This window comes from Nyctibius grandis, chromosome 6 (assembly GCF_013368605.1).
Source record: "Nyctibius grandis isolate bNycGra1 chromosome 6, bNycGra1.pri, whole genome shotgun sequence".
Lineage (NCBI taxonomy): Eukaryota > Metazoa > Chordata > Aves > Nyctibiiformes > Nyctibiidae > Nyctibius > Nyctibius grandis.
In genome coordinates this window covers 15,211,200-15,234,188 of record NC_090663.1, presented here as the reverse complement: position 1 = coordinate 15,234,188, position 22,989 = coordinate 15,211,200, and the positions used below count along the sequence as shown (strand labels likewise).

The window sequence follows — 22,989 nt, the reverse complement described above, 5'->3', positions numbered from 1 at the left end:
GGTTAAGGGTGACCTTTAAGTAAATACTGCAGACAGGAAGGGCCTTCCCAACACCTCTATAGAAGGAGGAAATAAAGGACGAGAAGACCTGCATAGCCTCTGTCGCAGGAGCTTACTACAGCCGACTCAATCCCTACTAAGAAATATGGTGGCTCCCAAGCAAAACTAAAGGTCTGTCCTGTCCATAACTTAAGGCACACAGCCCGTGTCCCAACAGCTATCACCGGGACAAATTCCCCACAGCTGCTACGTTTAGCGATGCCGTGGGAGTCAGAGGCCGCTGCCTCAAGGTCAAGAGAGCAGGAGCTGCCGCGCCACACGAGAGGGTGGGGAAAGGGGCGACAGCGCAAGCACCGGAGCTCCCCCCGGCCTGTTTCCGCACACACCCGCAGCTCCCGCTCCCTCAGCGTCCCAAGGCCACCCCCTCTGCCCGCACACCCCCTCTCCCTTGGGGTCAGGGCGGACTTCCTTTCCCCCCAGCCCGCCTCCCCCTATAACAACGCCGGCGACCGCCCCCACAGCCCCACTGCGCCACCGCGCATGCGCCGAGGAAGCCCACGGCCGGGGAGGGGGCCCGCGCATGCGCAGCCCGCCTGGCGGCGCCCAGCCCGAGGGCGACCAGAGCCGCCGTGTGGCGCCCGCGGCGGCCTGCGCGCAGCTCCCTTGCCGGGGCGGGGCCGGCTCCTGCGGCCGCCCCAGCGCAGCGCAGCGCAGCCCCCGCCGGGCCCGTCCGAGTCGACGGCATTTCCGGGGGAGGGAGCGGGGCGCGGGCTGACGGGGTGCGGCGTGGCGCGGCGCGAGCAGAGTTGACTATATATGGTCAAAGGCAGGGGAGAGCGGCGGGCCGCGCGGGCGCTTCCTGCTTGGTGCCGCCGCTGGGCGCCGCGCGGCTGAGGCGGCGGCGGGAGAGCGAGAGGCCGCGCCGGGCTGCTCCGCTCCGCCTGCGCTGCGCGGGGCTGCGCTCGTCTGTCCGCCCGCCCGCCCGCCCTTCCCGTCCTGCCTTCTCAACGCCACCGCCCGCCGCCGTAACAAGTGGGCGAAGATGCCGTACGAGATCAGTAAGCCCCCGGCGGGGGGGAGCGGAGCGGCGAGGTGCCGGGCTGGGGAGAGGGACCGGGACTGGGCGGTTGTGGGGAGCCCCGCTGGCTGCGGGACCGCCGGGCGGCCCTCCGCCGCCCCAGAGGCGGGCGCGGAGCCGGCGGCTCCTCACAGCCTGCTGACAGCAACAAGTGACCGCGCCTGCCGGCGGGGCGTTTGCCTGCTCGGCTGGCGGCCGGCAACGGGGGGGGAGAAATTAAACCTCTTATTTTTTTTCCCCCCCTTCCCGTTTCTCCTTTTCCCGTAGAAAAAGTGTTCGCCAGCCTCCCGCAGGTTGAACGAGGCGTTTCGAAAATTATCGGAGGTGATCCTAAGGGCAACAATTTTCTTTATACCAATGGAAAATGTGTCATCATCAGGAACATAGATGTAACGTATCCTAATTTATTTTGTTTCGTAGTATAGAGCTTTTGCTAAGTTTCATTTTGTTTCCCAGCCCCTCTCATTTAATAGCCTGGGCTTCATTCACACTTAGTAATTTCAATTGAGGTCACAGATCTGTGATCAGCAGCAGGGGAATAAGCACGGAGCATGACTCAGGCATAAAACCAGGGGCAGCGACTGTAAAAACCTGTGGAAAAATCTCGGTGAAATGTGCAGTTCTCTCCCTCTCTTTGCATAGGATTTATAGATGAGAGGATGGTATGTTCTGGTTGGCCCTGTTTATCTTCTTAAGTATCACTATTACAAGTGTTGTGTTTGCCTAATAAATGAACTCTTCCCTATTTGCTGTATTGGGCCTTTAGCTTGTAAGAGAAGCATGCAAATACTTGCAGACACCTATCTTTAAATGTATTAGTCCATTTCCCCCTTGTGCTCCAGGAATCAAAACAGTTGTCAGTTGCTTGACTGTGTGGCAAGCTGTCTATGTGTTGAGTTCTCAGCCCTGGTTACAGGGAACTTTTCTCAGCGATTAAATATTAGAATGCCCCAGTTAATGTTTTCAGTGGTGTCAAGGTTTGGTTTTTTTTGTTTGTTTGGTTTTGTTGGTTTTTTTTTTATTTTTCGGTGGTAACTAGAGAAATGTTGAGTTATTTAAATTACTTCTTTTCAAAGATGGCATCCCTTTGAGAAGGATGGAGGAAGTATTACATGTCTAGGCTATTGTCTTGCTACTGGTTTTCAAAAAATGCATTTCTTTAAAGTAAATACTTGTTCTTTAGAAAATCAAATTCTCCCCCTACGTTTACTTTCCTTTCTTACTGCAGATTTGGCCTGCAGGTCATACCTCTCTGGAATTTTTAGGTCTCCACAACAATGGATTTGTTTATGGGTACTTCTGTAAATCACCTTTGTAAACTGAATTTTTATGAGCTATTTTCCTGATTTATGTCATCACCCCCCTCTATATTCAGACACTTCTGCATTGTTATGCCATAATATAGAAATGCTACTAATAACTTAATTCTTTGCAAATTTCTTGTTTGATATCAGTTTAAATTCATCCACTTAAAAATGAGCTTGCACTCTGGTTTCAATGTCTAGGTATAATGTTATAATAGTGTTTCACTCTTGGTATCAAGAAAAGTTCAATTTTCTGAAACCAGAAGCCCCAATTAAACACTGTAATGGCACACAGTGTGATGAGAGAAGAGAGAAAAGCCACTCTGCTTATGTTACTGTTTTTGCCCAAGTTATGGATTGTGACTTCCTCCCTTGCACTGTCAGTAGTGCTCATATGACCCTATTTCGGAGGTTAAATTGGAAGAAAGCGATTTGCTTTTATCTTCCTGAATCAGCTCACTGAAGATTTTCCCAGTGCAAATGTTAGTTCCAGCATGAGCCAGAATGTAGAGCACATGGCATGATCTGAGCACGGGTGAGGTGGGAATGTGGGAATTCAAATTTTTAGGCTGTTTAAACTCTCAAGGGAAGTTGGGAATGGAAGTCATAAATCTTTCAGTTTTATGGTGTAATTCATGCTGATATGCAAACTTACCTAACTGGCAAGGAGAGTCTGCTACAGTTAATAATTGACAGCTGACACTCTGCAGACAACTACAGAATGTATTGTAGCAGTGACACAAAAACTGACCAAAGCCTGTGCTATGGCTTTTGTGTTGGAGAACGTTGCAGTTTGTTTGGAACCTGGCGTGGCAGTGTGTTCGCTCTTAGTTGAGAGTCATGCCTTCTCTGAATACAGAAGCCTGTATGATAGTTTGCAACAACCAAATCAGATACTGTGGGGGGTCTGTGTGTAATCCCTTCATGAACAGTTCTCCAATGAGATGGATGTGCTCTAATTAAAAAAACAGGTCATTAAAATGCAGTGATCACCTGTCTCTTAAGTCAGAAGTTATCTAGTACTAGCTAATCAGTGGTGATGAATGTAACCTTCAGGGTTAATGCTTGATCTTTGAGCATGAGCTAGATACTTACTTTAATGAGAAAAAGTCCTGGAACAGTGCTGGAAAAGCAGTGTGAGTCAGAAAGACTAGTGATATTTGTAAGGTTTCGTACCTTGTTAATATTTTATTGTCTTCATGGGTCTAAACCTACTTTGAAGCTTGGAACTTCAACTGCTCACTTTCATATGTGGCTCTGGTTTCAGTGTTTGAAATAAGCCACATAAGCTCACTCTTCTTGTTGAGTCTGGTATTAGGTACTGCATTTGTCCCAGCTAACAGTATAATCTTATCCTAAAATCTCATCAGAAGTGGGGTGGTTTTGGGTTTTGATATGAAAGAGGTACAAGTTTAAAAACTGACTTTACAAGCAGAAACAATGTTATCAAATAAACAGCATTTAAATTGGCAGCTCTAACTTATTACCTGGTTTCCTGAATCTATTTACTGTATCTTAAATTTAGGAGTCTATCTTTCATTTAACCCCTTAAGTGGGTCTGTGAAGTCCAGTCTCTCATTTTAGCTTCCTGGACTCTTGGAGATTCTTGCTGTAAAGTAGCAGCTACTAATGTATGCCATTACTAACAAAGTGTGGGGGGGTTTGAGCTCCCTGAACTTGTAGGTGATGCAGCTATAGCACAGGGAAAACATTATCTTGTCTTGCTTAGATAAAATCCAGTTGCACACAAAATGGCGAGTGACATGTATGCTGTAAATGCAGATGATTGTGACTTAAGTAGGGCTATAATGCACTCAAGCAATGTATAAAAGCAGCTCTTTTTCACTCCCGCTTCTTGCATGAGTAAGCTGTATTCTGTCTCCTGAGATACAACAGTACTGCAACAGCAAGAACTCCTGCAAGCAGGAGACTGCTTTCTAACACAGAGCAGGTGTTTTAGTTTTTTCTGATTGGTTGGCTGAGTCATGCCATAACATCAGGTGGTTTTCTGGTTTGGTTGTATTAATTATAGCAGTTAAAATGGACTTTTGTTTTGACCATATGAGTCAAGTTTCTGGAGCTGGAAGATACCTGTTAACTGGTAGAAAAAGTTTTCTAAGGAGTAGTGTTACTATTGTAGCATATATGCACTGTATTTGGAAACTGTGCAGATGGCATTTTTTATACAGTTAATTGGAGAGCAGATTTTGCCTTGATATCATCCTTTTCTGATTTGTGCGGCACCTCTGTCGTGTAACACTACTGATCTGCTACTGTGGCACTGAGTCAGTTTGATTGTCCAACCTGCATCTAAAAACATGTTTAAGACTGAAGAGATAAAATTGTGATGCAGTGACAGTGAATTTCTTTCAGAATTTCAGTACAACTCTTGATACTAGGGAAAATGTCTTTTCCTGTGCTAGTCTACTAGCTTTTTAATCAGATGGCAATCAACAAGAAAAAGCAAGCCTTGCACACCTCATTGGTTACTGAGTGATCTTGACTACAGGGTGATGATTAATGGCCATGCAATATGGTCAACTGTATGCTTAATTTTCATACTTAACTATAGTAGAACTTTTGCATGTGTGTTGCGAAGCACAGCTCGCATTTAGTATTCTACTTGAGTAACTGCCTTACCTGGGCCAGCCCCATAAAAAGAAAGTCCAGTGCTTGGCCTACTATTTTGGAGAGTGTCTTGCTACCTTTCAGCAGGTATTGGAGAGGAAATGGTCACAGCAGTTCTGGCTGTTAGAGGAAATACTTTGATTGTTTCAGTTGTTAGAAATTAGCGTGTTGTTTTAGTCGTACTGGACAGCCGTGTCCTGCAATGTGTACAGCACTTCTCAGTTGTAGACAATAGCTCAATTTAAGCTGGAAGGAAGGGTGTGAGAGAAGGAGCATTAGGAGAAATTCTGAATTTTATCTTCGAATGTCTGATTTTACTCATTTGAAAACCAGGTAATACAACTTAGTAACTTCTTTTTTTTCCTTTAAACTAGAATCCTGCAATTGCTGACATCTACACTGAGCATGCCCATCAGGTTGTAGTTGCCAAGTATGCTCCCAGTGGATTCTACATAGCATCTGGAGGTAAAGTATCAGTGCGCATGCTGCATGAGATATGTGGACAGAGCTGTAAAGTGCTTGACACAAAAGTTAGTGGCAAAACAGTAGTTACGCTTCACATGTGTGTACAGAGCATACGTAGTGAGCGTGACATGCTTCAATGGAATTACGTGTATATGCCTGAGAGAGGAACAGTTTCTGTAGTTGTTCCTCTAACCCCTTTCTAAAGCAGTGAGTTTAGTGACATGCTTGGTATTTGTAAAATCTATTATTTAAATCAAAAAGAACCTGAAAAAGAACTTTAAATACTTAGTGTGAAGCGTTAAAAGAGAACAGATCTTAGTGTAATGAAGACTTGTGTACATGCAGCAGAATGAAAAGTTATTTCTGAAATACAAGATTATTGTTTCTGTTTGTTAAGAAACTTTTATACTTCAGGGACAGGGGAGGGATTCTAGAAGAGTGTATACTCCTTTCTTTTCCCTCCTCCTTTCTTTTTCCTCCCCCTTTCTTCCTGACCAAACTTGGCAAGTCTTGGTGTGATTTTTCTTACATTTGTAACCTGAACTAAAAAAAGCTTTCTTCGGTGAGTTAGCAGAGGAGGAGGCTGACTCTCAGTTTCCATGTAATGCATATTTATCAATAGTCTGAGAATGGGTAATGTGAATTTCTACAGCATTAATTTCCTGGATTGTTAGCGGAAATGGCTGTATGGTTTACAAAGAACTAAACAAACACTTTTAATAGAAGCTACCTTCAAATAATTGATCTTTTTTTCAGGAGGACTGGTATACAGTTAAGAATATTGATAAATGCGATACTATAACTTCTATTTCTTAAAAATATTTGCAGTTAATCTGTGGATTTTTTTTTTTTTAATCTGCTTGCCAGTGTCAATTAGAAACACTTCAGAAGCAAGTAATGTGCCCAAATACACAAATGCTTTCTAAGTAGTGTATCTGAAAACAAAACATTCTGAATATGAGCTCCTTGGAAAGTGAGTTCAGACTCATGCACAGGTCTTAGTAGAATGGGAGGTTCTCTCTCAGCAATTTAAAGGGAACAATATTTTTAAAAATCTAAAGTGTTCTATCCTTCTGGCTTCCTGCATATCAGAATACATCCTGTATTAGGGTATGTATCTTTTGAGTACTGGGGAAGCCTTAAGAACACTGATAGCATAGCTTTTGCTTTTTTTTCCCCCCCCCACTTTTTTCCCCACTCCCTGTCTGAAAGGAACCAGAGCCAGGATTTTCTTGGCTCAGTCTTGTGTGTGGACCATATGTCAAACTGAATACCTTCTTAAAATCCAGTTCACACCCTTTATTCTACAGACTTGGTGCTCTAGGTTTGTGCTGTACATAACCCTCAGAATAACCATCTATTTTGTTCTTGTAGCCTTGTAGATTTTCAGTCCTCTGTAAAAGAACAGTAATATATACATAGTCTGATCTGTGAAGAAGTTTTTCTTTAATGATCAGCTTAAAGAAGCTCCTTGCTCCTAGGGGAGTATTCAGTTGACTTTTTGCAGAAGTTGTCTCTCATACCCAAGTAAATTAATTTAAGCTGCAGTATTTCCCTTAAAAAGTGTCTTCTGTATGTCATTTATAAATAGTTTTGTGATACTGCTGAGCATGGGGTCTGAAGATAGTATCAGGCTGTTTAAGCTGTTTCTAAGTATAACATGTAAGATTCATTTCTCTATCTATAAACCTGCATAAGCCATGCATCTGCATTAATACTTCATGTGCTTGGCAAGACAGACCTTTGGCAATATGCTTTGTGGCTTTTATGGTAATTTCTCTTACTGCAGCCATAACAGATGTAGTAATGGGAGATACCACAAAGTTAAAGCTATATGTGTCCTATCTATTCATAGATGGAGCAAATGATTAAATTTTGAAGTCCACATTAAAATTCTGCTCCAGTAACAAATTCTCTATGTAAAATGGAGGATTCTGCATCTGTCCTTTTAGCAGCAGTGGAGAAGATGAGTCTGTGATCAGGTCCCAAAGGTACAGGGTTGCTATAAGTTTAAATTGAACTGTAAAGATGCACCAGTAAATGGTGAACAGAACTCAAAAACGTCCTGCTGAGGTGAAAGGTATATATTTTAGCACATGGTTTATTCTAAAACAGTGGCTTTTATGAAGGGTCCAATAGATACAGAATTTGCTGTGTAGGTTTCATTAGAGATGTGTAGACCTGTCTGTATATGGAACAATTCCTCTGGTTACAATGTTGCACCACAGTAATTGCTCTGCATAGAAGCAAGCTCTAGGGCTGTGTAACACTGAGAGGAAGCCGTGACCGAGGAAGCTTTCATTATATTAAGTCTTAAATTGTTACAACCTGTGCTATGTCTGCTGCTTGTGACATTATGTTTTTTGAATATTCTGTTGGATTCCTTTGTAGTAATCCAGATAGTGCAGGTTAAGTGTGTATATGCTTCTGTATAGAAAAAGTATGCCGATGAGTGTGCATGAATCGAGTTCTGTGGGCAGAAATCTCCTCGTGTGTTTACGTATACATGATATTTGTATGCAGAACGGGTTTGCTTTGAAGGTACAAAAAAGCTGAGGTATGAATTTTAGTGCATCAGCCACTGTCCACCAAATTGCTTTCTTACTGTAGAGGTAGGGTAGCTTACTTCCCAATGAAGTGTGGGTAAGCTATCTTATAGCTGCTGGGGAGGGAGGGCTAGTTTGGGGTTTGTTTTCTGTGGTTTGTTTTTCTTTGTTTGACACAGATACTTAACACACACTGCATGATAACATTAGAGTTCCTGCCCTCTTACTGTGCAACTTTTTCATGTGTCTGTTTGCAAAAGTTGTCTTTGTATTTATTGCTGCATGTCTTGAACCTTAATATCTGGTTAAAAACATAAATCAGTGGAACGGATGTAGTCTTCAGTGTTCCTAAATTAAGTGATTTGTAGTAATTGTAGTCAGGTAAGATAATAGGTCCCTAGTACAAGTATTCAGTGTGGTTGAAAAGCTGTATCCTGGCAGATTGTTGAGTCATGTGTCTGAGTCATGCTGGAACAACAATAGTTATATTCTATTTTATTATGGCAGATGTCTCTGGAAAGCTGAGAATTTGGGATACTACTCAGAAGGAACACCTACTGAAGTATGAGTATCAGCCATTTGCAGGAAAAATAAAGGACCTTGCCTGGACTGAAGACAGCAAGAGAATTGCTGTGGTTGGAGAAGGGAGGGAAAAGTGAGTAAATCTTCTGCATGCATGTGTAGATATATGTATACACACATACATATACTGTAAACGTCTGTATTCTAACAAAGCAGGTTCTTTGCAGAAAGCTTTTAATTCTTCAAGGGAAGAAAATTATGGCTTGTTCCTTGTTTAGACTTCCAAGTTGTGCTGTTGTGCAGCAGAACTCTTTATGCAGTATTTGACAGCTGTAAAAAGTACTTGGAAAGTACAGTCCTATTAGAATTGCTCAGTTTAAAAATAGTGTGGGTCTTGTTTAGTTTTTAGAGGTGGGTTTTACTTTCAATGATAGCTGTTCAGTATGCCTTTTGGTGGATTTTTTGTCTAATCCTGATAGAGTAGGAAGGGAGAACCACAAGACAACTCTCTTTCTGTCTTCTTTCACCCCTCCCAAATGGAGAGTACATGATTGAATAAGAGTAAAAAAAAAAAAAAAAGAAAAAAGTGTATCTGAACTTTCTGCATCAGCAATGCTACCATAATAAGGCCTAAAAATATGGACGTTAAAAGAAAATCACAAGTTGTCCTTATCTGACTAAGCGAGGTGCCCATTAGAGTCAGGTTTGTGTCCTTTCTTTGATGTTGAAAGACTGACAGATCTTTAAGGCAGAGTCCAGACCAGGTAGTCTTATGCCTAAAGGCCTGAAAAACATAGTGTGGTCCTGTTCACAGGCCCCCTGCACCATTTTTAAATCGCTGTCGTGTACTGTGTCCTGGCATTTGAGAAAGATTCTTTGTCCTTCATCCCTCCCTCCACCCCCACCTTCCCCTGGGTAGGTACTATGGAAGTTTTCTCTCCTACTTCAAAAACTCTGCCGGTTTCCTGTTAATTGGATGCACTTGCAGCCTAGAATTTTGCTGAAGTGATTCTATAGAACCGCTTTTTAATAGCGATGCTCTGGCAGTTTAATGCCGCTCTATTGATTATACCGATTTTTTTTTTTTTTTTAGGTGACTTAAAGTAAGAACTGACAAAAATGTTGTTATGACTCTTCTTCCTTAAACCTTTAAGTGATAATAGTTGTAAAAGTGATGGTACCCAGTCTAGGCTAAATACTCATAAATGATCTGATGTTGTTGTTATCCTAGCTTTCTGTGTTCTGTGTAGTGACTAGGCAGACGGAATAATTTACTGCTTTCTTTTATAAACCAACAGACTTACTGAAGAATATCTTTTTGATCTCAGAATTTTAGAAGCTCTACATAAAACCTGCTTGTCTGTCCCCTTCAGCAAATGTCTCCTATTGAAGATAGATTCTCTCTCCAGCAAGATCTCAGCCTTCAGGGAACTGTGATGCGCTTGCATGAGATTAACGAGATGACCTAATTTCTTTAAGTGCACTCAAATCTGCTGTTTACAGATGCTCAAGGAGTTAATCTACATGTAACTTTTATGAATTGTAATTATTGTGTGCTTTTCTAACTAGATTCGGAGCAGTTTTCCTGTGGGATAGTGGTTCTTCTGTTGGCGAGATTACTGGGCACAACAAAGTGATCAATAGCGTGGACATTAAACAAACAAGACCATATCGTCTGGCAACTGGCAGTGATGACAACTGTGCTGCTTTCTTTGAGGGACCGCCATTCAAGTTCAAGTTTACAATAAGTGTAAGTTTAAATTTAGGTGTGGCTCTGTTAAACTGCAGCAAGTTGACTAAAAGCTTTCCAACAAGCTCGAAGTTCTTGTCACAACTAGCTGTTAAAACAAAAGTTCTTAGCGCTCTCTTTTGAGGCATAATTGGTGTCAAGTGGCTCTCTTAAACCCATGTATGAGTATAACTGAAGGCTTATCTCAGGCCAAGAAAACTGAGATAAATGGCTAGTTAAGAATAAAACCTGAAGCACTTTCTCTGGGTTTTGGGTTTTTTTTTTTTTGGCTCTTCATCCTCTTCTATAAGTTAAGAAGTAGGATGTTTCATTGGCCCTATTGCTGCTTTTTGAACTCAGCTTCCCAGTGCATACCTGCATAGAATTTCTTAATACTCTCCAAGGTGCTTGATTCAATAAATATGGTGGCGTGAATGGAATTTTCCAATCTGCTTAAGAGTGCTCAAATCTGAAATCCCAGGGCAGCTTAGAAAGGGTGAGTGTAGATGTTTGAAAATGTAACTGATTTCTACAACAAGGAATAGGTATGTAACTTCTGTGGGCAGTTTTCTGTTTCTACATTCCTTTTCACTTTTTGTTTCTTATTCTACTAGTTAAAATCTCTTATGTAAATGAAACAAAGTCTGGAACTACCACTTTTAAGACATTCATTGTTATTGAGGCCAAAGAAAACAAAAAGCCAAAAGCTTCTGCAGCTGTTTCTGATGGCAGATGTGTCTTGCCTTAAAAAAAGGATATTGCAGTAGTAAACTCAAAATGTTTAGTTCTTATTTTATTTTTAAAAACACAGTAGTAGGCATTTTATTAAGTATGTGCCTTGAGTAGTCTTCATACACTGACTTTAGTAAGGATTCCATTCCAGTTCTAGAAAAGGAATTGTTTTGAGCTCTGCAATCCAATGAAGTGATGTAGTTGCCTAATATATTTCTGAACTTAAGTTGATACTTGCATTTTGCTAAGCTGGTTCTTTTGGAACCCTGAAGTCTGAATTGCTTACCAGTGCTGCTTAGACTGGTATGTGATGCAGTCTTGCTTTTAAAGTGATATTTGAATTGATGTATGGGATTCTGGTACAGGCTTTTACATGGTTTAGATTAGAGCTTGAGGTATCATCAGGAAAAAAAAACCACTATAGTTAAAGAAAGTAGGTTAGAACCTGCCTTTCATAATACTAAAAATAGTCTCCCAAATCTCTTTGCTTGGGAGCTTTGGCCTCATTGTGGTGTTTCCCTATTTACCGTGTGTTTTCTAGTTAGCATGGTTTGAATAGTCTCCTACTTGTAAATAGTCTATTTGGGGAGCATACATCAGTCTTGCCTGGTTACTTCACAGAGCTAACACTAATGCAGTCTCCCAGAAATTGAATTCCAGTCAAATAATAATTTATTCTTCATGCTTGTATTTTTTACAATAAGAAGGGTAAAGTACTCTTCTGTGTATAAAACTTGCGCAATGAAGCAAGTGTCAAAATTGGGAGAATCTTGCAGAAGAATTCAGTGACCAGAGGGGAAGAATCCTATGTTTGCATCTAGGCTACAGCTTGAGGGGTTTTTCCTACCTATCCCTGAAACTGGCTACTTGTTCACCTGGTATTGTGCTAAATTGTTTGAACTATATCAGTATTGATGTCACAGTTTCTTCCCTGGGCTGTTCATGATCCCCATGATCCTCTTCTGATAGAGGCTAGACTTGCGCTGTAGCAATTTTCTACAGCAGGCATCTCCTACACAGCTAATTTATGGCTCACATTTAAGAGAACTTCATTGTTACTGGATTATCTTCTATGTAAAAAGGTCTGTTCTTATTTTGTGTGCTGATTCTTACTATTTTCCTACAGGACCATACACGGTTTGTGAACTGTGTGAGGTTTTCTCCTGATGGGAACAGATTTGCTACAGCTAGTGCAGATGGCCAGGTAAAAAACAAGGAACCTTTTTGTAGTGATTTTAGCATGAGAAGATTTTCTTGTGCATTTGGGGAATAGGATTAGTATTGTAAAATCCCTGTTGCTTCTTTTTGATGCCAAGAAATGACTTGCTTAAACTTTTAAGTATCCTCCTATAAAGCTGCAACAACTGATGTCAGCCAGACTATTCTCACTCAGCTTTTTTCCCCATTCCATCTCCCTAGTATATTATAGAATCATAGAACGGTTTGGGTTGGAAGGGACCTTAAAGATCATCTAGTTCCAGCCCCCCTGCCACGGGCAGGGACACCTTCCACTAGACCAGGTTGCTCAAAGCCTCATCCATCCTGGCCTTGAACACTGCCAGGGAGGGGGCAGCCACAGCTTCTCTGGGCAACCGTGCCAGTGTCTCACCACCCTCACAGTAAAGAATTTCTTCCTAAGATCTAATCTAAATCTACCCTCTTTCAGTTTAAAACCATTCCCCCTTGTCTTATCACTACTTGCCCTTGTAAAAAGCCCCTCTCCAGCTTTCCTGTAGGCCCCCTTCAGGTACTGGAAGGCTGCTATAAGGTCTCCCTGGAGCCTTCTCTTCTCCAGGCTGAACAGCCCCAGCTCTCTCAGCCTGTCTTCATAGGAGAGGTGCTCCAGCCCTCTGATCATCTTCATGGCCCTCCTCTGGACTTGCTCCAACAGCTTCATGTCCTTCTTATGTTGGGGGCCCCAGAGCTGGACGCAGCACTGCAGGTGGGGTCTCACGAGAGCGGAGTAGAGGGGCAGAATCACCTCCCTCAACCTGCTGGCCACGCTGCTTTTGGTGCAGCCCAGGATACAGTTGGCCTTCTGGGCTGCAAGCGCACATTGCCAGCTCATGTTGAGCTTCTTGTCAACCATGACCCCCAAGTCCTTCTCCTCAGGGCTGCTCTCAGTCCATTTTCTGCCCAGCCTGTATTTGTGCTTGGGATTGCCCTGACCCACTTTACTTCTCTTCCTGGTTATTTTGGCAGGAACACATTAGACTTTTGTAATACGCCTGTCCTTGTTATGATCCCGCAAAGCCTGGCTGAAATATTGAACTCGTAGATAGCAACCCAGCTCCATGCGGCCTCCCTACTGATGAGGACAGGTTTGACAATGACACTGTTACCATAGGTAGCTCCTCCTAAGAAGGGAGATACCCATGACTGCAGTACTAAGCAGCTGCCATCACAGCAGGAGTCGAAAAATGTAACATCTTCCAGAATTTCAAATGTCAGGATGTACAGAGTGTTTTAGTGTGGTTATTTACAATTTTCATCTCATTTGTTTAGCCTTAAATATTAAATGCAGGAATACTTGGTGCTTCTTCATAAATCTAGTGTTTGATAAACCTGCAGGTGTGCCATGTAAAAAAAGAATGATCTGTGTAGTGCAAGTAACAATGTTTCAGTTCTTGTTTTTTTTTCCTGTTACTTCTTTTCCCTTTAAGTTATATGTCTGTGTGCTCTCTTAAAGATTTTTGTCTATGATGGGAAGACTGGAGAGAAAGTGTGTGCTCTTGGTGGAGGCAAAGCTCATGATGGAGGTATTTATGCTGTAAGTATAACTTCATTTGTACAAATGGTCTGTAGTATTTCATTACCAAGTTCATGGACTGTGAAATCTTGCAATAATAAATGCATTTACTATCTTGTGGTGACATTTTTTTTTACAGATTAGTTGGAGCCCTGACAGTAGTCAGTTGCTTTCTGCCTCTGGAGATAAAACTGCTAAAATCTGGGATGTTGGTGCTAATTCAATTGTCAGTACTTTTAACATGGGATCAAACGTGTTGGATCAGCAGCTGGGTTGTTTGTGGCAGAAAGACCACTTACTGACTGTCTCCCTGTCTGGCTATATCAATTATTTGGACAAGAACAACCCAAATAAGCCTTTACGTGTCATAAAGGTAGGTTAAACTTCTGTTATTGCAACAGTTTGTGCAATAAATGACTCAGTGTTTGAAGTTGTCTAGACAGAATAACAACTTGAAAAATGGTATTGTTAAATTAGCATTGCCAGACAAGCTATGTGTGACTGACTCTTGGAAGTCATGTGAATCAAGAAGTTAAAATGTGTGTGATACTGTTCTTTGTGCAAATATACGGACTGATTTTGATTTCAATTACAGTTATCAACTTATCTTTCATAGCAGCTTTTAAGCATTCTTGAGATGAGAAAAGAAATAATATGGATAGAAAACTACCAGTAATGTCTCATTCTGCCAGAGCTAGTGTGTTGTGAACAAGGTGACTAGGGTTACTGGGCAATTGAGCTTTAATTTTAGGAATTAGAGTTCACTGATACAGCAGTCTCACGGGAACTTACATTTTTACATGAACTAGAAACAGATGTCCCAGATTCTTGCTATTGCTGCTATAATTCTGGCAGTTGGTGTGGGTACGTGGCCGTATTTAGTCCTCTTTCTTGAATCATAAAGTATCTGGAAAGCAAACTTCGTTGATGAAAAGGCCATGAAAGTATTTTGTCCCAGCAGGCTAATAAGGATATTCACGGTGTCTATTCCTTCTCTTCAGGAGCAGTACATGGAAATAGCAATGCCGCAACAGTTAAAGGACTGCACCGTTAATTAGTGATTTGTATTCTGAGTGGCTTTTAATGCGTGTGAAGAAATTAGGTGTTATTTTCTGAGTAACCTGTAATTCTTCTCGGATAGGTTTGACTTATGTATGTGTGAAGATGAAAAATTGCCTATCAATAATTACTGTTTGTGTCCTATTCACAGGGTCATAGTAAATCAATTCAGTGTCTTACAGTGCATAAAAACAGTGGGAAGTCCTATATTTACTCTGGAAGTAATGATGGTCATATTAATATCCTTTGAATGATAGTGTATTTGTTCTAGCCTTACAGTCTGAGAGAGCTCATTAGGAGAAAAAAGCTTTGCCAAAGACAAAAACTTACGTTTATTGGTCATGAGTATTTTATGTCTGAAGTTTATTTTGCTTTCCCCTAACTTGCCTATTTTATTGATTGGCTTTAAATTTTCCTGCTAAATATAAGCCAGCTCTTAATTTCTAATTGTCAGTTCTTTGTGGTAGATAGATTGTTAGCACGGAGGAGCAAGTAAATATATAAATTAGCCTCTTGTAACTTTCCATTTACTCTGTCATACAGGCAAAATATGTATTGCTGTCTCTTGCTGTTACATGCGGTAGGTAGATCTTGGCATGTGCTGAAAGTCGTATATCTTGTTTTTTAGATGTTTAGGACAAGAAAAATAAACTCTTGTTGATCTGTCTCTGACCCGTTAACATGCATTTCTCTTTACAGTTGTGTTTTTCCCACTTGTATTTAGGTGGTTTTTTTGTAGTTCTGTGAGACATTGATTGTGTCTTTATTTGATATCCCAGATGTCATCAGGCTTTCTCACTACTGAACAGAACTTGTACTTCTTTTGAGACTCTGTTTCAGTCCTCTTGGTTTCTGGAGCAAAACACTGTGAATGCAGCCTGGTTCCTGAGGGCGTGTTAAAGGGTGAGGACGGGTTGTATTCAGCTAGGAGACTGTTGGCTTTTCTTCAGTGTTGAAGCTTATAAATAAAACTGCAGTCCTTCGTCCTGCTTGCTGTGATGCATTAAAATGGTGTCATGTAAAGGACTTGTTTCTTTGCAAAGCTGTAGTATAGTGTTTTTAGTTCAAGCTGGTGTTAACATATAACATCAGGGCAAGCCAATGTTGCAGGGCTGATAACTATAATTCTTTAAGAAGTATTTCCTGTTGTCAGACCTAATACTAATTGTTCCAGTTTTTGTTATGTTTGTGGTAGGTCATTTAGCTTGTTACAGAACATCAGAGGTTCATTTAATAAATATTTTGATGTTGGTTGAACCCTGGTACAGGTTGCCCAGGGAGCTTGTAGAGTCTCCATCCCTAGAGATACTCAAAACCCAAAGGAATGGGCAGCCTGTTGTAGCTGACACTGTTTTGAGCAGCGTATTGGAGTAAACCATCTGGAGAGGTCCCTTCTAACCTTAGGTATTCTTTTAATTATTTAACTTTTTATGATGCTGTATCTGACTGCATCAGTGTCCTCAAATGTTCCTTAATTCTATTATGCACATTATTGGGATTCTGAAACTGGAGAGAATGATGGCTTTTCTGGGAAAGGCCATACAAACCAGGTTTCTAGAATGGCAGTGGATGAAATGGATCAGCTGGTCACCTGCAGTATGGATGACACTGTGCGCTACACCAACCTTAGCAAGAGGGACTACAGGTTAGTTAAAATACTGCCTTTTATTGTAGTATTGCAGCCCTAATTATTTTACAGCAAGAGTTTTGTTGATCTATATGGTAAAGAATTTTATGCTGCAATTTATTCAGGTTTTAAGTTACCATGGAAACTGTAGAAATCATTGCTGTACCAACCTTGCTTTTTCCTGTGACAAGAAGAAATGCATCCCAGACTTCTCAATTTGTCTCATCCCTTCCACATGTTAGATGGAGATCTGCCTTGTATTGGGTGGCTTAGTTAGGGGACTGTGAGAAGGATGCCTGTTTTGTGATTCATAAATACCCAGGAATATTGGTAATAAATGTGGTTAGGAGGGTGGTTAGTTTCTTCATGGAAACCACAATTGAAGAAAACAACTTAAAGGAATCCTATTAAGATCACATAGTTAGTTTAAAAAAATTAGACTCTAGTGTAGTAACATTGACTTTCGCTTCGAAGGTGTGTACTACCTGATAAAGATATTAATGCTTTAAGCAGTAAACAGAAGGAAACTTTGCAGATTATTTAAAAAAAATTAAATTATGCATGTTCTTGATCATTAGTGGGTGATTATTTGAATAGGCAATTTTAAATAATGGTAGGCATGGAATAATTTTTTTTTTTTCTGCTTTGTGCTTCCTGCTTCTCCACCTTGGCACCTTCTTCCAGTGGCCAGGATGCTGTGAAAATGGATGTTCAACCAAAATGTTTAGCTGTGGGTCCTGGTGGTTATACTGTAGTTCTATGCATTGGACAAGTAAGTATTAACTTGTGGATTATCAACACAATTGCTCTGTTAATAATGCTGTGTATGGTAACATGATGGTTTCTGACAAACCTATTTAGTGTGGGATCACCTTGCACATCTGCAGAATTTCATAATAAGAGCTATGGGGAACATAATTAAGCAGGATACTTGATAGGCTTGTCTTTTTGCATCCTGTACCAATTTGACTGTCTTATGTATAGATCTAAATTTCACATGGTTTCTCGTGTGGATGCTTCTGAATTTGTTATCAATACAGCTTTGTGCTGGGAGCCTACACCAGTCTGAATCATGCTCTTCAGTGACGAGATTTTGGGGAAAGGGTGTCTTGCTCCTGCTTTTTTTTTTTTTTTTTTTTTTTTTTTTTTTTTTGCAACTAATGTAACTAACCAATTAACTAATGCTGTTGTAGAGCATAAGTAGCTCTAGCTTGCTTGCCACTAGCATTCAGATCATGCAAAATCAGAGAGATTGCACCAGGGCTGTCTTGTATCAAAGTATGCTTGACTTCTAATGATTTATGCCTTCTGGATGATAGTTTTATGCTTGGGACTTTCAGTAGTGTTGTCCAACCATGTTTTCCATGGGAGTTTTAATTCCAGTTGTCCATAGTATAGAACTGGATAGCAAATAGCCTTTAAAATTTAACACTGCATTATTGACTTGCTACTAATTTGGTCCTACCTCCCTTCCTTTAACAGTGAACCAGGAAGGGAGTAAGCATTGCTAAAAATACTGTTTTGTCCATGTTTCTTTCATGCTCAAACCAAATAAGGCAGTAGAGCATGCCCTGCACTACCTAATTTAGAGCACATAAGTACTCCAGTACAGCAGATTAGTTAGTCACCACACATAGGCATTTCTTTCTTTTTTTTTTTTTAAAGAATGAAACTGTTCCCTTAAGATCAGAATATAGTAAACTTGTGAGCAGTCAGAGTGGATTTGTATTTATGACTAAGCAATGTGGCTTAGTCATACTTTTTTATTAGGCACTTTGAAGAAAGGTCTTAGTTTTTGGTTTTCTATTTACAGATTGTCTTGATGAAAGATAAGAAAAAATGTTTTGCAATTGATGACCTTGGCTATGAGCCTGAAGCTGTAGCCATTCACCCTGGAGGAGGTACAGCAGCAGTGGGAGGAGCGGTAAGGTTGCACTTCCTAAAACTGTGCTACTTGGAACACTTGAACTAGGAACAGAAGCATTTAATAATAGTAGGTGTGTGGTGTTGAGAAGTAGTTGGTGGCAGTTTCTAACAACAGCAGTATTGTAACAAGTAAACTATGTGTAATTGGTATTCTTGGGCTTTCATTCCCTGGGTTCTCCCACCCTTGTGACCTAATGTCCATTTAATTTTTTTATCTTGTATTTGCTATTTTAAAACTGTCAAGATTGTTTTTACACAGTTTATGCTTAAAGTAGGCAAATTCTAGAAATCGGGTCTATATTCTAGACTTGGATTACAGCCAGCATAAATGATGGGTTCTTTAAACTATTTCTTAATATAAGCACTACCAGATAGAATTGATGCAAAAAGTTCAAGAAACTCAGTAAGCCTTCCTCTTTCTATTGTAAAGTGATTTTTATAACTTCCCTCCGCTTCTTTACTATTAATTTGCAGGATGGGAATGTCCGTTTGTATTCAATCCAAGGAACCTCTTTGAAAAATGATGATAAGTCTTTGGAAGCTAAAGGTCCTGTTACTGACCTGGCGTATTCTCACGATGGTGCCTTTCTTGCAGTCTGTGATGCAAACAAAGTTGTCACTGTCTTCAGTGTCACTGATGGCTATGCGGTAAGAATTGTTGTATCAGGAGTTTTGTTTGTTTAAAAACAAATTGACTGACATCTCATTGACTGACTTAATTGTGAAATCATTGATGTATATTTGGTGTTCCTGTGACTGTTTACCTGACTTTTTGAATTGGTGTTGCTTTTCACAGCAGCCTATGTGAAGCCTTCAGATCATAAGAATAGGTGAGGAAATGTACAGTGTAGGTTGACTATTGGGAAAACACTCAAACCCATCTAATAAAAAACACAGAGTTAAATGGGGGAGGGGTTGGATTTCCACAGGCTAGCAGTAGTTAAATACAAAACATGACAAAATATGCAGGTTCCTTATTCAGGTCAACTGAATCACTAGTGTGTTTTAAAGGAAAAAAAGTCAACCAAATACACTCATGCCTGTTAGAGAATTTGTGTTCATTTTTGTAAAATGGACAAGAATGCAGCCTCAATTTGATAAGAATCATGCAGTACAATAAAATTTAATGAAGTAAATAAAGCAGAGTTGGCAATAAAATTCTGCTGGCTGTGGCACACAGTTCCATGGTAAGAACTAAGCAATGAAAGGGATACATTATGGCAGGAAATCTTTTATCCTTCAATCTAGTGTCTTTTAACCAAGAACCAAAAAATGGGCAATTTCCACTATTTAGTCAGCAGTCAATATGTGTATCAGCTTGTAAAGTCATTAAGCTTTGACTGAAACCACACTGAAGTAAAAAATGCAGGATGGCGTTCCACAAAAACATTTCAGTTTCTAAGTAAAAATTGAAAGAATTTTGCTTTTAGAAACATCCGTGGGGTTATTTTAAAAGCCTCTAAGTAAGAAGTGATTTGTTGCATCTGCACTTTACAGATCCAGCTTTCATAGAAAAAGTCTTAGCGTTTTTTACAAGAGGTTTGCATTTTATTGGCCTGATGAGTGTTTAAATAAATAGCATAAAGTGGAGCCACCACTTGGTTTAGGGCATCCATCTGCACCTGAGATGTACATTGTCTGGAGTCTTGCAGTAGCTTATTGTGATGCTGCACCTTAAAAGCCAGTGATTTCCTGAAGTAGCTTAAACTAATGAAATAACACCATATCTCTAACTTTCAAATAGGAACATAACGTCTTTTACGGACACCATGCAAAAATTGTTTGTATTGCCTGGTCACCAGACAATGAACACTTTGCTTCTGGAGGCATGGACATGATGGTGTATGTTTGGACCGTAAGTGATCCAGAGACCACAGTCAAGATACCAGGTATGTTTCCTTCACAATCTTACTTTTGGAAGTTGCTAGTAGTTCTTGAAATCCAACACAGTACCTGTTTTCTAGAACTAATGCTAAGCAGGCTTTGAATGTTCCCAAACTAATTTAGCCTTCATGTTAATCTCTGTCTACCTACGATAGCCAGAACTCTTCTGTTATTTTGTAGTCACTGTTAAAATACACTACTAGTGTTTAATGCAGCTGAAAATCACATTTGGAATATGTGCATAAGTTATTTTGTTGGCCTGGCTTTTCTAATTCTTTTCCGTTGTTTCACGCTGCCATGCAGATGCTCACAGACTACATCATGTAAGCGGCTTGGCGTGGTTGGATGAACATACTCTAGTAACAACATCCCATGATGCTTCTGTCAAAGCGTGGTCTATCTCCTACAACTGAAATAAGCCCTCTCTTTGGAAGGACCTAATCAGGGACTAGAACTACTGCAGCGGAACATAGCATTTCTCTTAAAGAATCTGTATTGGCCTCTGGGTCTGCTATCATATCCTCATATCTTTACAGGGTGTTCATATCTGTAATTAAATGTACTTTGAAAGCTTTAGCCAGTAACAGTTTGCACATGAAAAGCACTTAAATTATGTCTGGAGCTTAACCTTCGTGCTGAACATTCCAGAGGCAACAGCTGAGCAAGATGGTGTGAAAGATTCAGGTGTGAAAGATTCAAACTCAATCAGTTGTTCTTTTCTAACCAAGAAACATGAGACTGTACAGCATGAGAGTACTACTTCTCATTTTTTCTAATTACAGAACATTTCTGTACTAACGGTCATAGTAAGAGTATTTAGTTGTGATCTGAAACCAATCAAGCTGTGTGCAGCTACTGTATATTGCTTTGCTTCTCTGTACTGCACCAAACTGTTGCCTCAGAATTTCTCCTCCAGATAACAAAATGGGGTACATACATAATAAACTTTTTATGTATTTTATGTCAAAGCTTTGTGGTTTATTTTAAGGTGGAAGTGTGGGGTTTTGATGTACTTACTGTTGTGGGTATAATGTTTACAAGTAATCGTTGTGGCAACTTCTTGCTTCAGAGACACATTTGTTACTTTCATGAATTAAGAATGTCTGGTCATTTCAATGTCGGAGAAGAAAATCATTCTGTTTCAAAGATTAAAGATATTTTCTGTTTGAAGGAGGAGAAGCATGTTATTGTTTTAAAAAAATGCAGTACTTCTACCACCTTTTCGAAAGTACAGGAATTAAAGTGAAGCATTGTTATGACTTGAAGTGATTTTTGAGAAGATGGTGTTTGCTGAGTAAGTTTTATGCCTTTGCATGTGCGGAACAGTTGCATGGAAGCCGTTACCTAATGCAAACAGATCATGATCTTGTGCTTAGTTCCCTTCTCACACTCTACAACACATTTAAGTGACTTGTAGCTGGGAGTCCAACAAGGATCGAGGAGGACACTCTGATGCAAAGTAGTAGGAAGATTTGTTACCATCTCTAGTGGCCAAAAGAAGTTGTTGCTGTGCAGAACTTTGGAATACTTTTAGAAAAAATTTTTCTCTGCTAAGTCTTCACCACCACCCCCCCTCCAGTGCTCTTTGGTTTTTATTAAGCTTTTCTTTCTGTGTGGAATTGTGTGCTGGTTTTTTACCAATCGTATTTCTAATGACACTAATTATACAGCAAATAAAATGCTTTTGCTGCTTCTCATACTGTGGACCATTGCTCAATTGCTGAAAAAAAATCTGCCTGTCAAAAATGATTTGGTGAAACATCTTTTTAAAAGGAAAAATGGTGATTTCTTTTTAGGAGTAGTGATCAGATGTCTTCTGCCACGCAGACCAACATACACATTAGAACAGTTGTCATAGGTTTTACCTAAGAAGCAGAATATTTTGTATTATGGTTTCTTTGTGCTTACTGCATCTCTCCATTAGCAATTTTGCATGTCTGCTTATTAACAATGCAAGGACAAGAGAAGTTTTGGAAAAGGGCATGTTTGAAATTAGGCATGAGATCAAAATGAGCAAGATTGCTCAGTGTCTAGTCCCTAAAACTTGTTCTGCTATTGTTGTTGTGCCAGTCCCTGTGCAGTTCATCCATTGTTCCCCGAGTCTGATCTGAAAGAGTTGCTATTGAATCTGCTCAGTGGGTTCCTGTTGTAGTTGAATCCCTGTCATTTAAGTAATGATAAAAGGGAGCGGGGCGGGGGGAGGAAGTTATGCAGAGGGCTGTGGGCAAAGAACAGAATTCACTGGCAAATCCTGCTTTTTGTAAGAGAGGGGCCTGCTAGCAAAATGTGTTTTTTGAGGGAAATGGCATCATTTCCTGAAGCCTCCTACCACTAGTAGTCAGTTCTTCCCTGCGCATCAGGGCTTGTGCACCATGTCTGAAAGGTGATGTGTAGGACGAGGTATCTTTTGATTCCTGGAAGACCTTGTAATGTTGCTCATGCAGAATGCCTGTTAGCTAGAAAGCCTGTATTAAGACTTGTGTTTGGATGCCTGCCTGTGGAGGTGGTTTCTCGTGCTTCAGCTTCCATTGGATTTGTTTATTGGCATATGGCCTGAGCTTCTAATTCCTTAAGGACTAATATGGTCTTTGTAGTTGGATAGCAAATCCTGACTACAAAACTGAAAAGAGATTCTTCTGTTGAACCAAATGTCATGGCACAGGCTGCTTGTTGATCCAGCATAGGCAGATCACAAACTTGAGTCGAAGGAGCCTGGCTGTACTGTTCTGAATCAGGCCCC

At 40.5% G+C, this 22,989-nt stretch overlaps 1 protein-coding gene across 1 annotated transcript; it reads left to right on the top strand.

The window, feature by feature from the left end:
* The first annotated feature begins 894 nt into the window (after window positions 1–894).
* On the top strand, window positions 895–21,217 carry WDR1 (WD repeat domain 1). The gene is made up of 15 exons (XM_068402948.1): window positions 895–1,058; window positions 1,346–1,467; window positions 5,385–5,475; window positions 8,529–8,676; window positions 10,113–10,293; window positions 12,131–12,208; window positions 13,694–13,774; window positions 13,893–14,126; window positions 14,964–15,053; window positions 16,303–16,457; window positions 17,124–17,211; window positions 18,253–18,363; window positions 18,840–19,013; window positions 20,110–20,254; window positions 20,553–21,217. The coding sequence occupies exons 1-15, from the start codon at window positions 1,043–1,045 to the stop codon at window positions 20,660–20,662; spliced, it is 1,824 nt and encodes a 607-aa protein (XP_068259049.1). The 5' UTR covers window positions 895–1,042; the 3' UTR covers window positions 20,663–21,217.
* The last annotated feature ends 1,772 nt before the right edge of the window (window positions 21,218–22,989 follow it).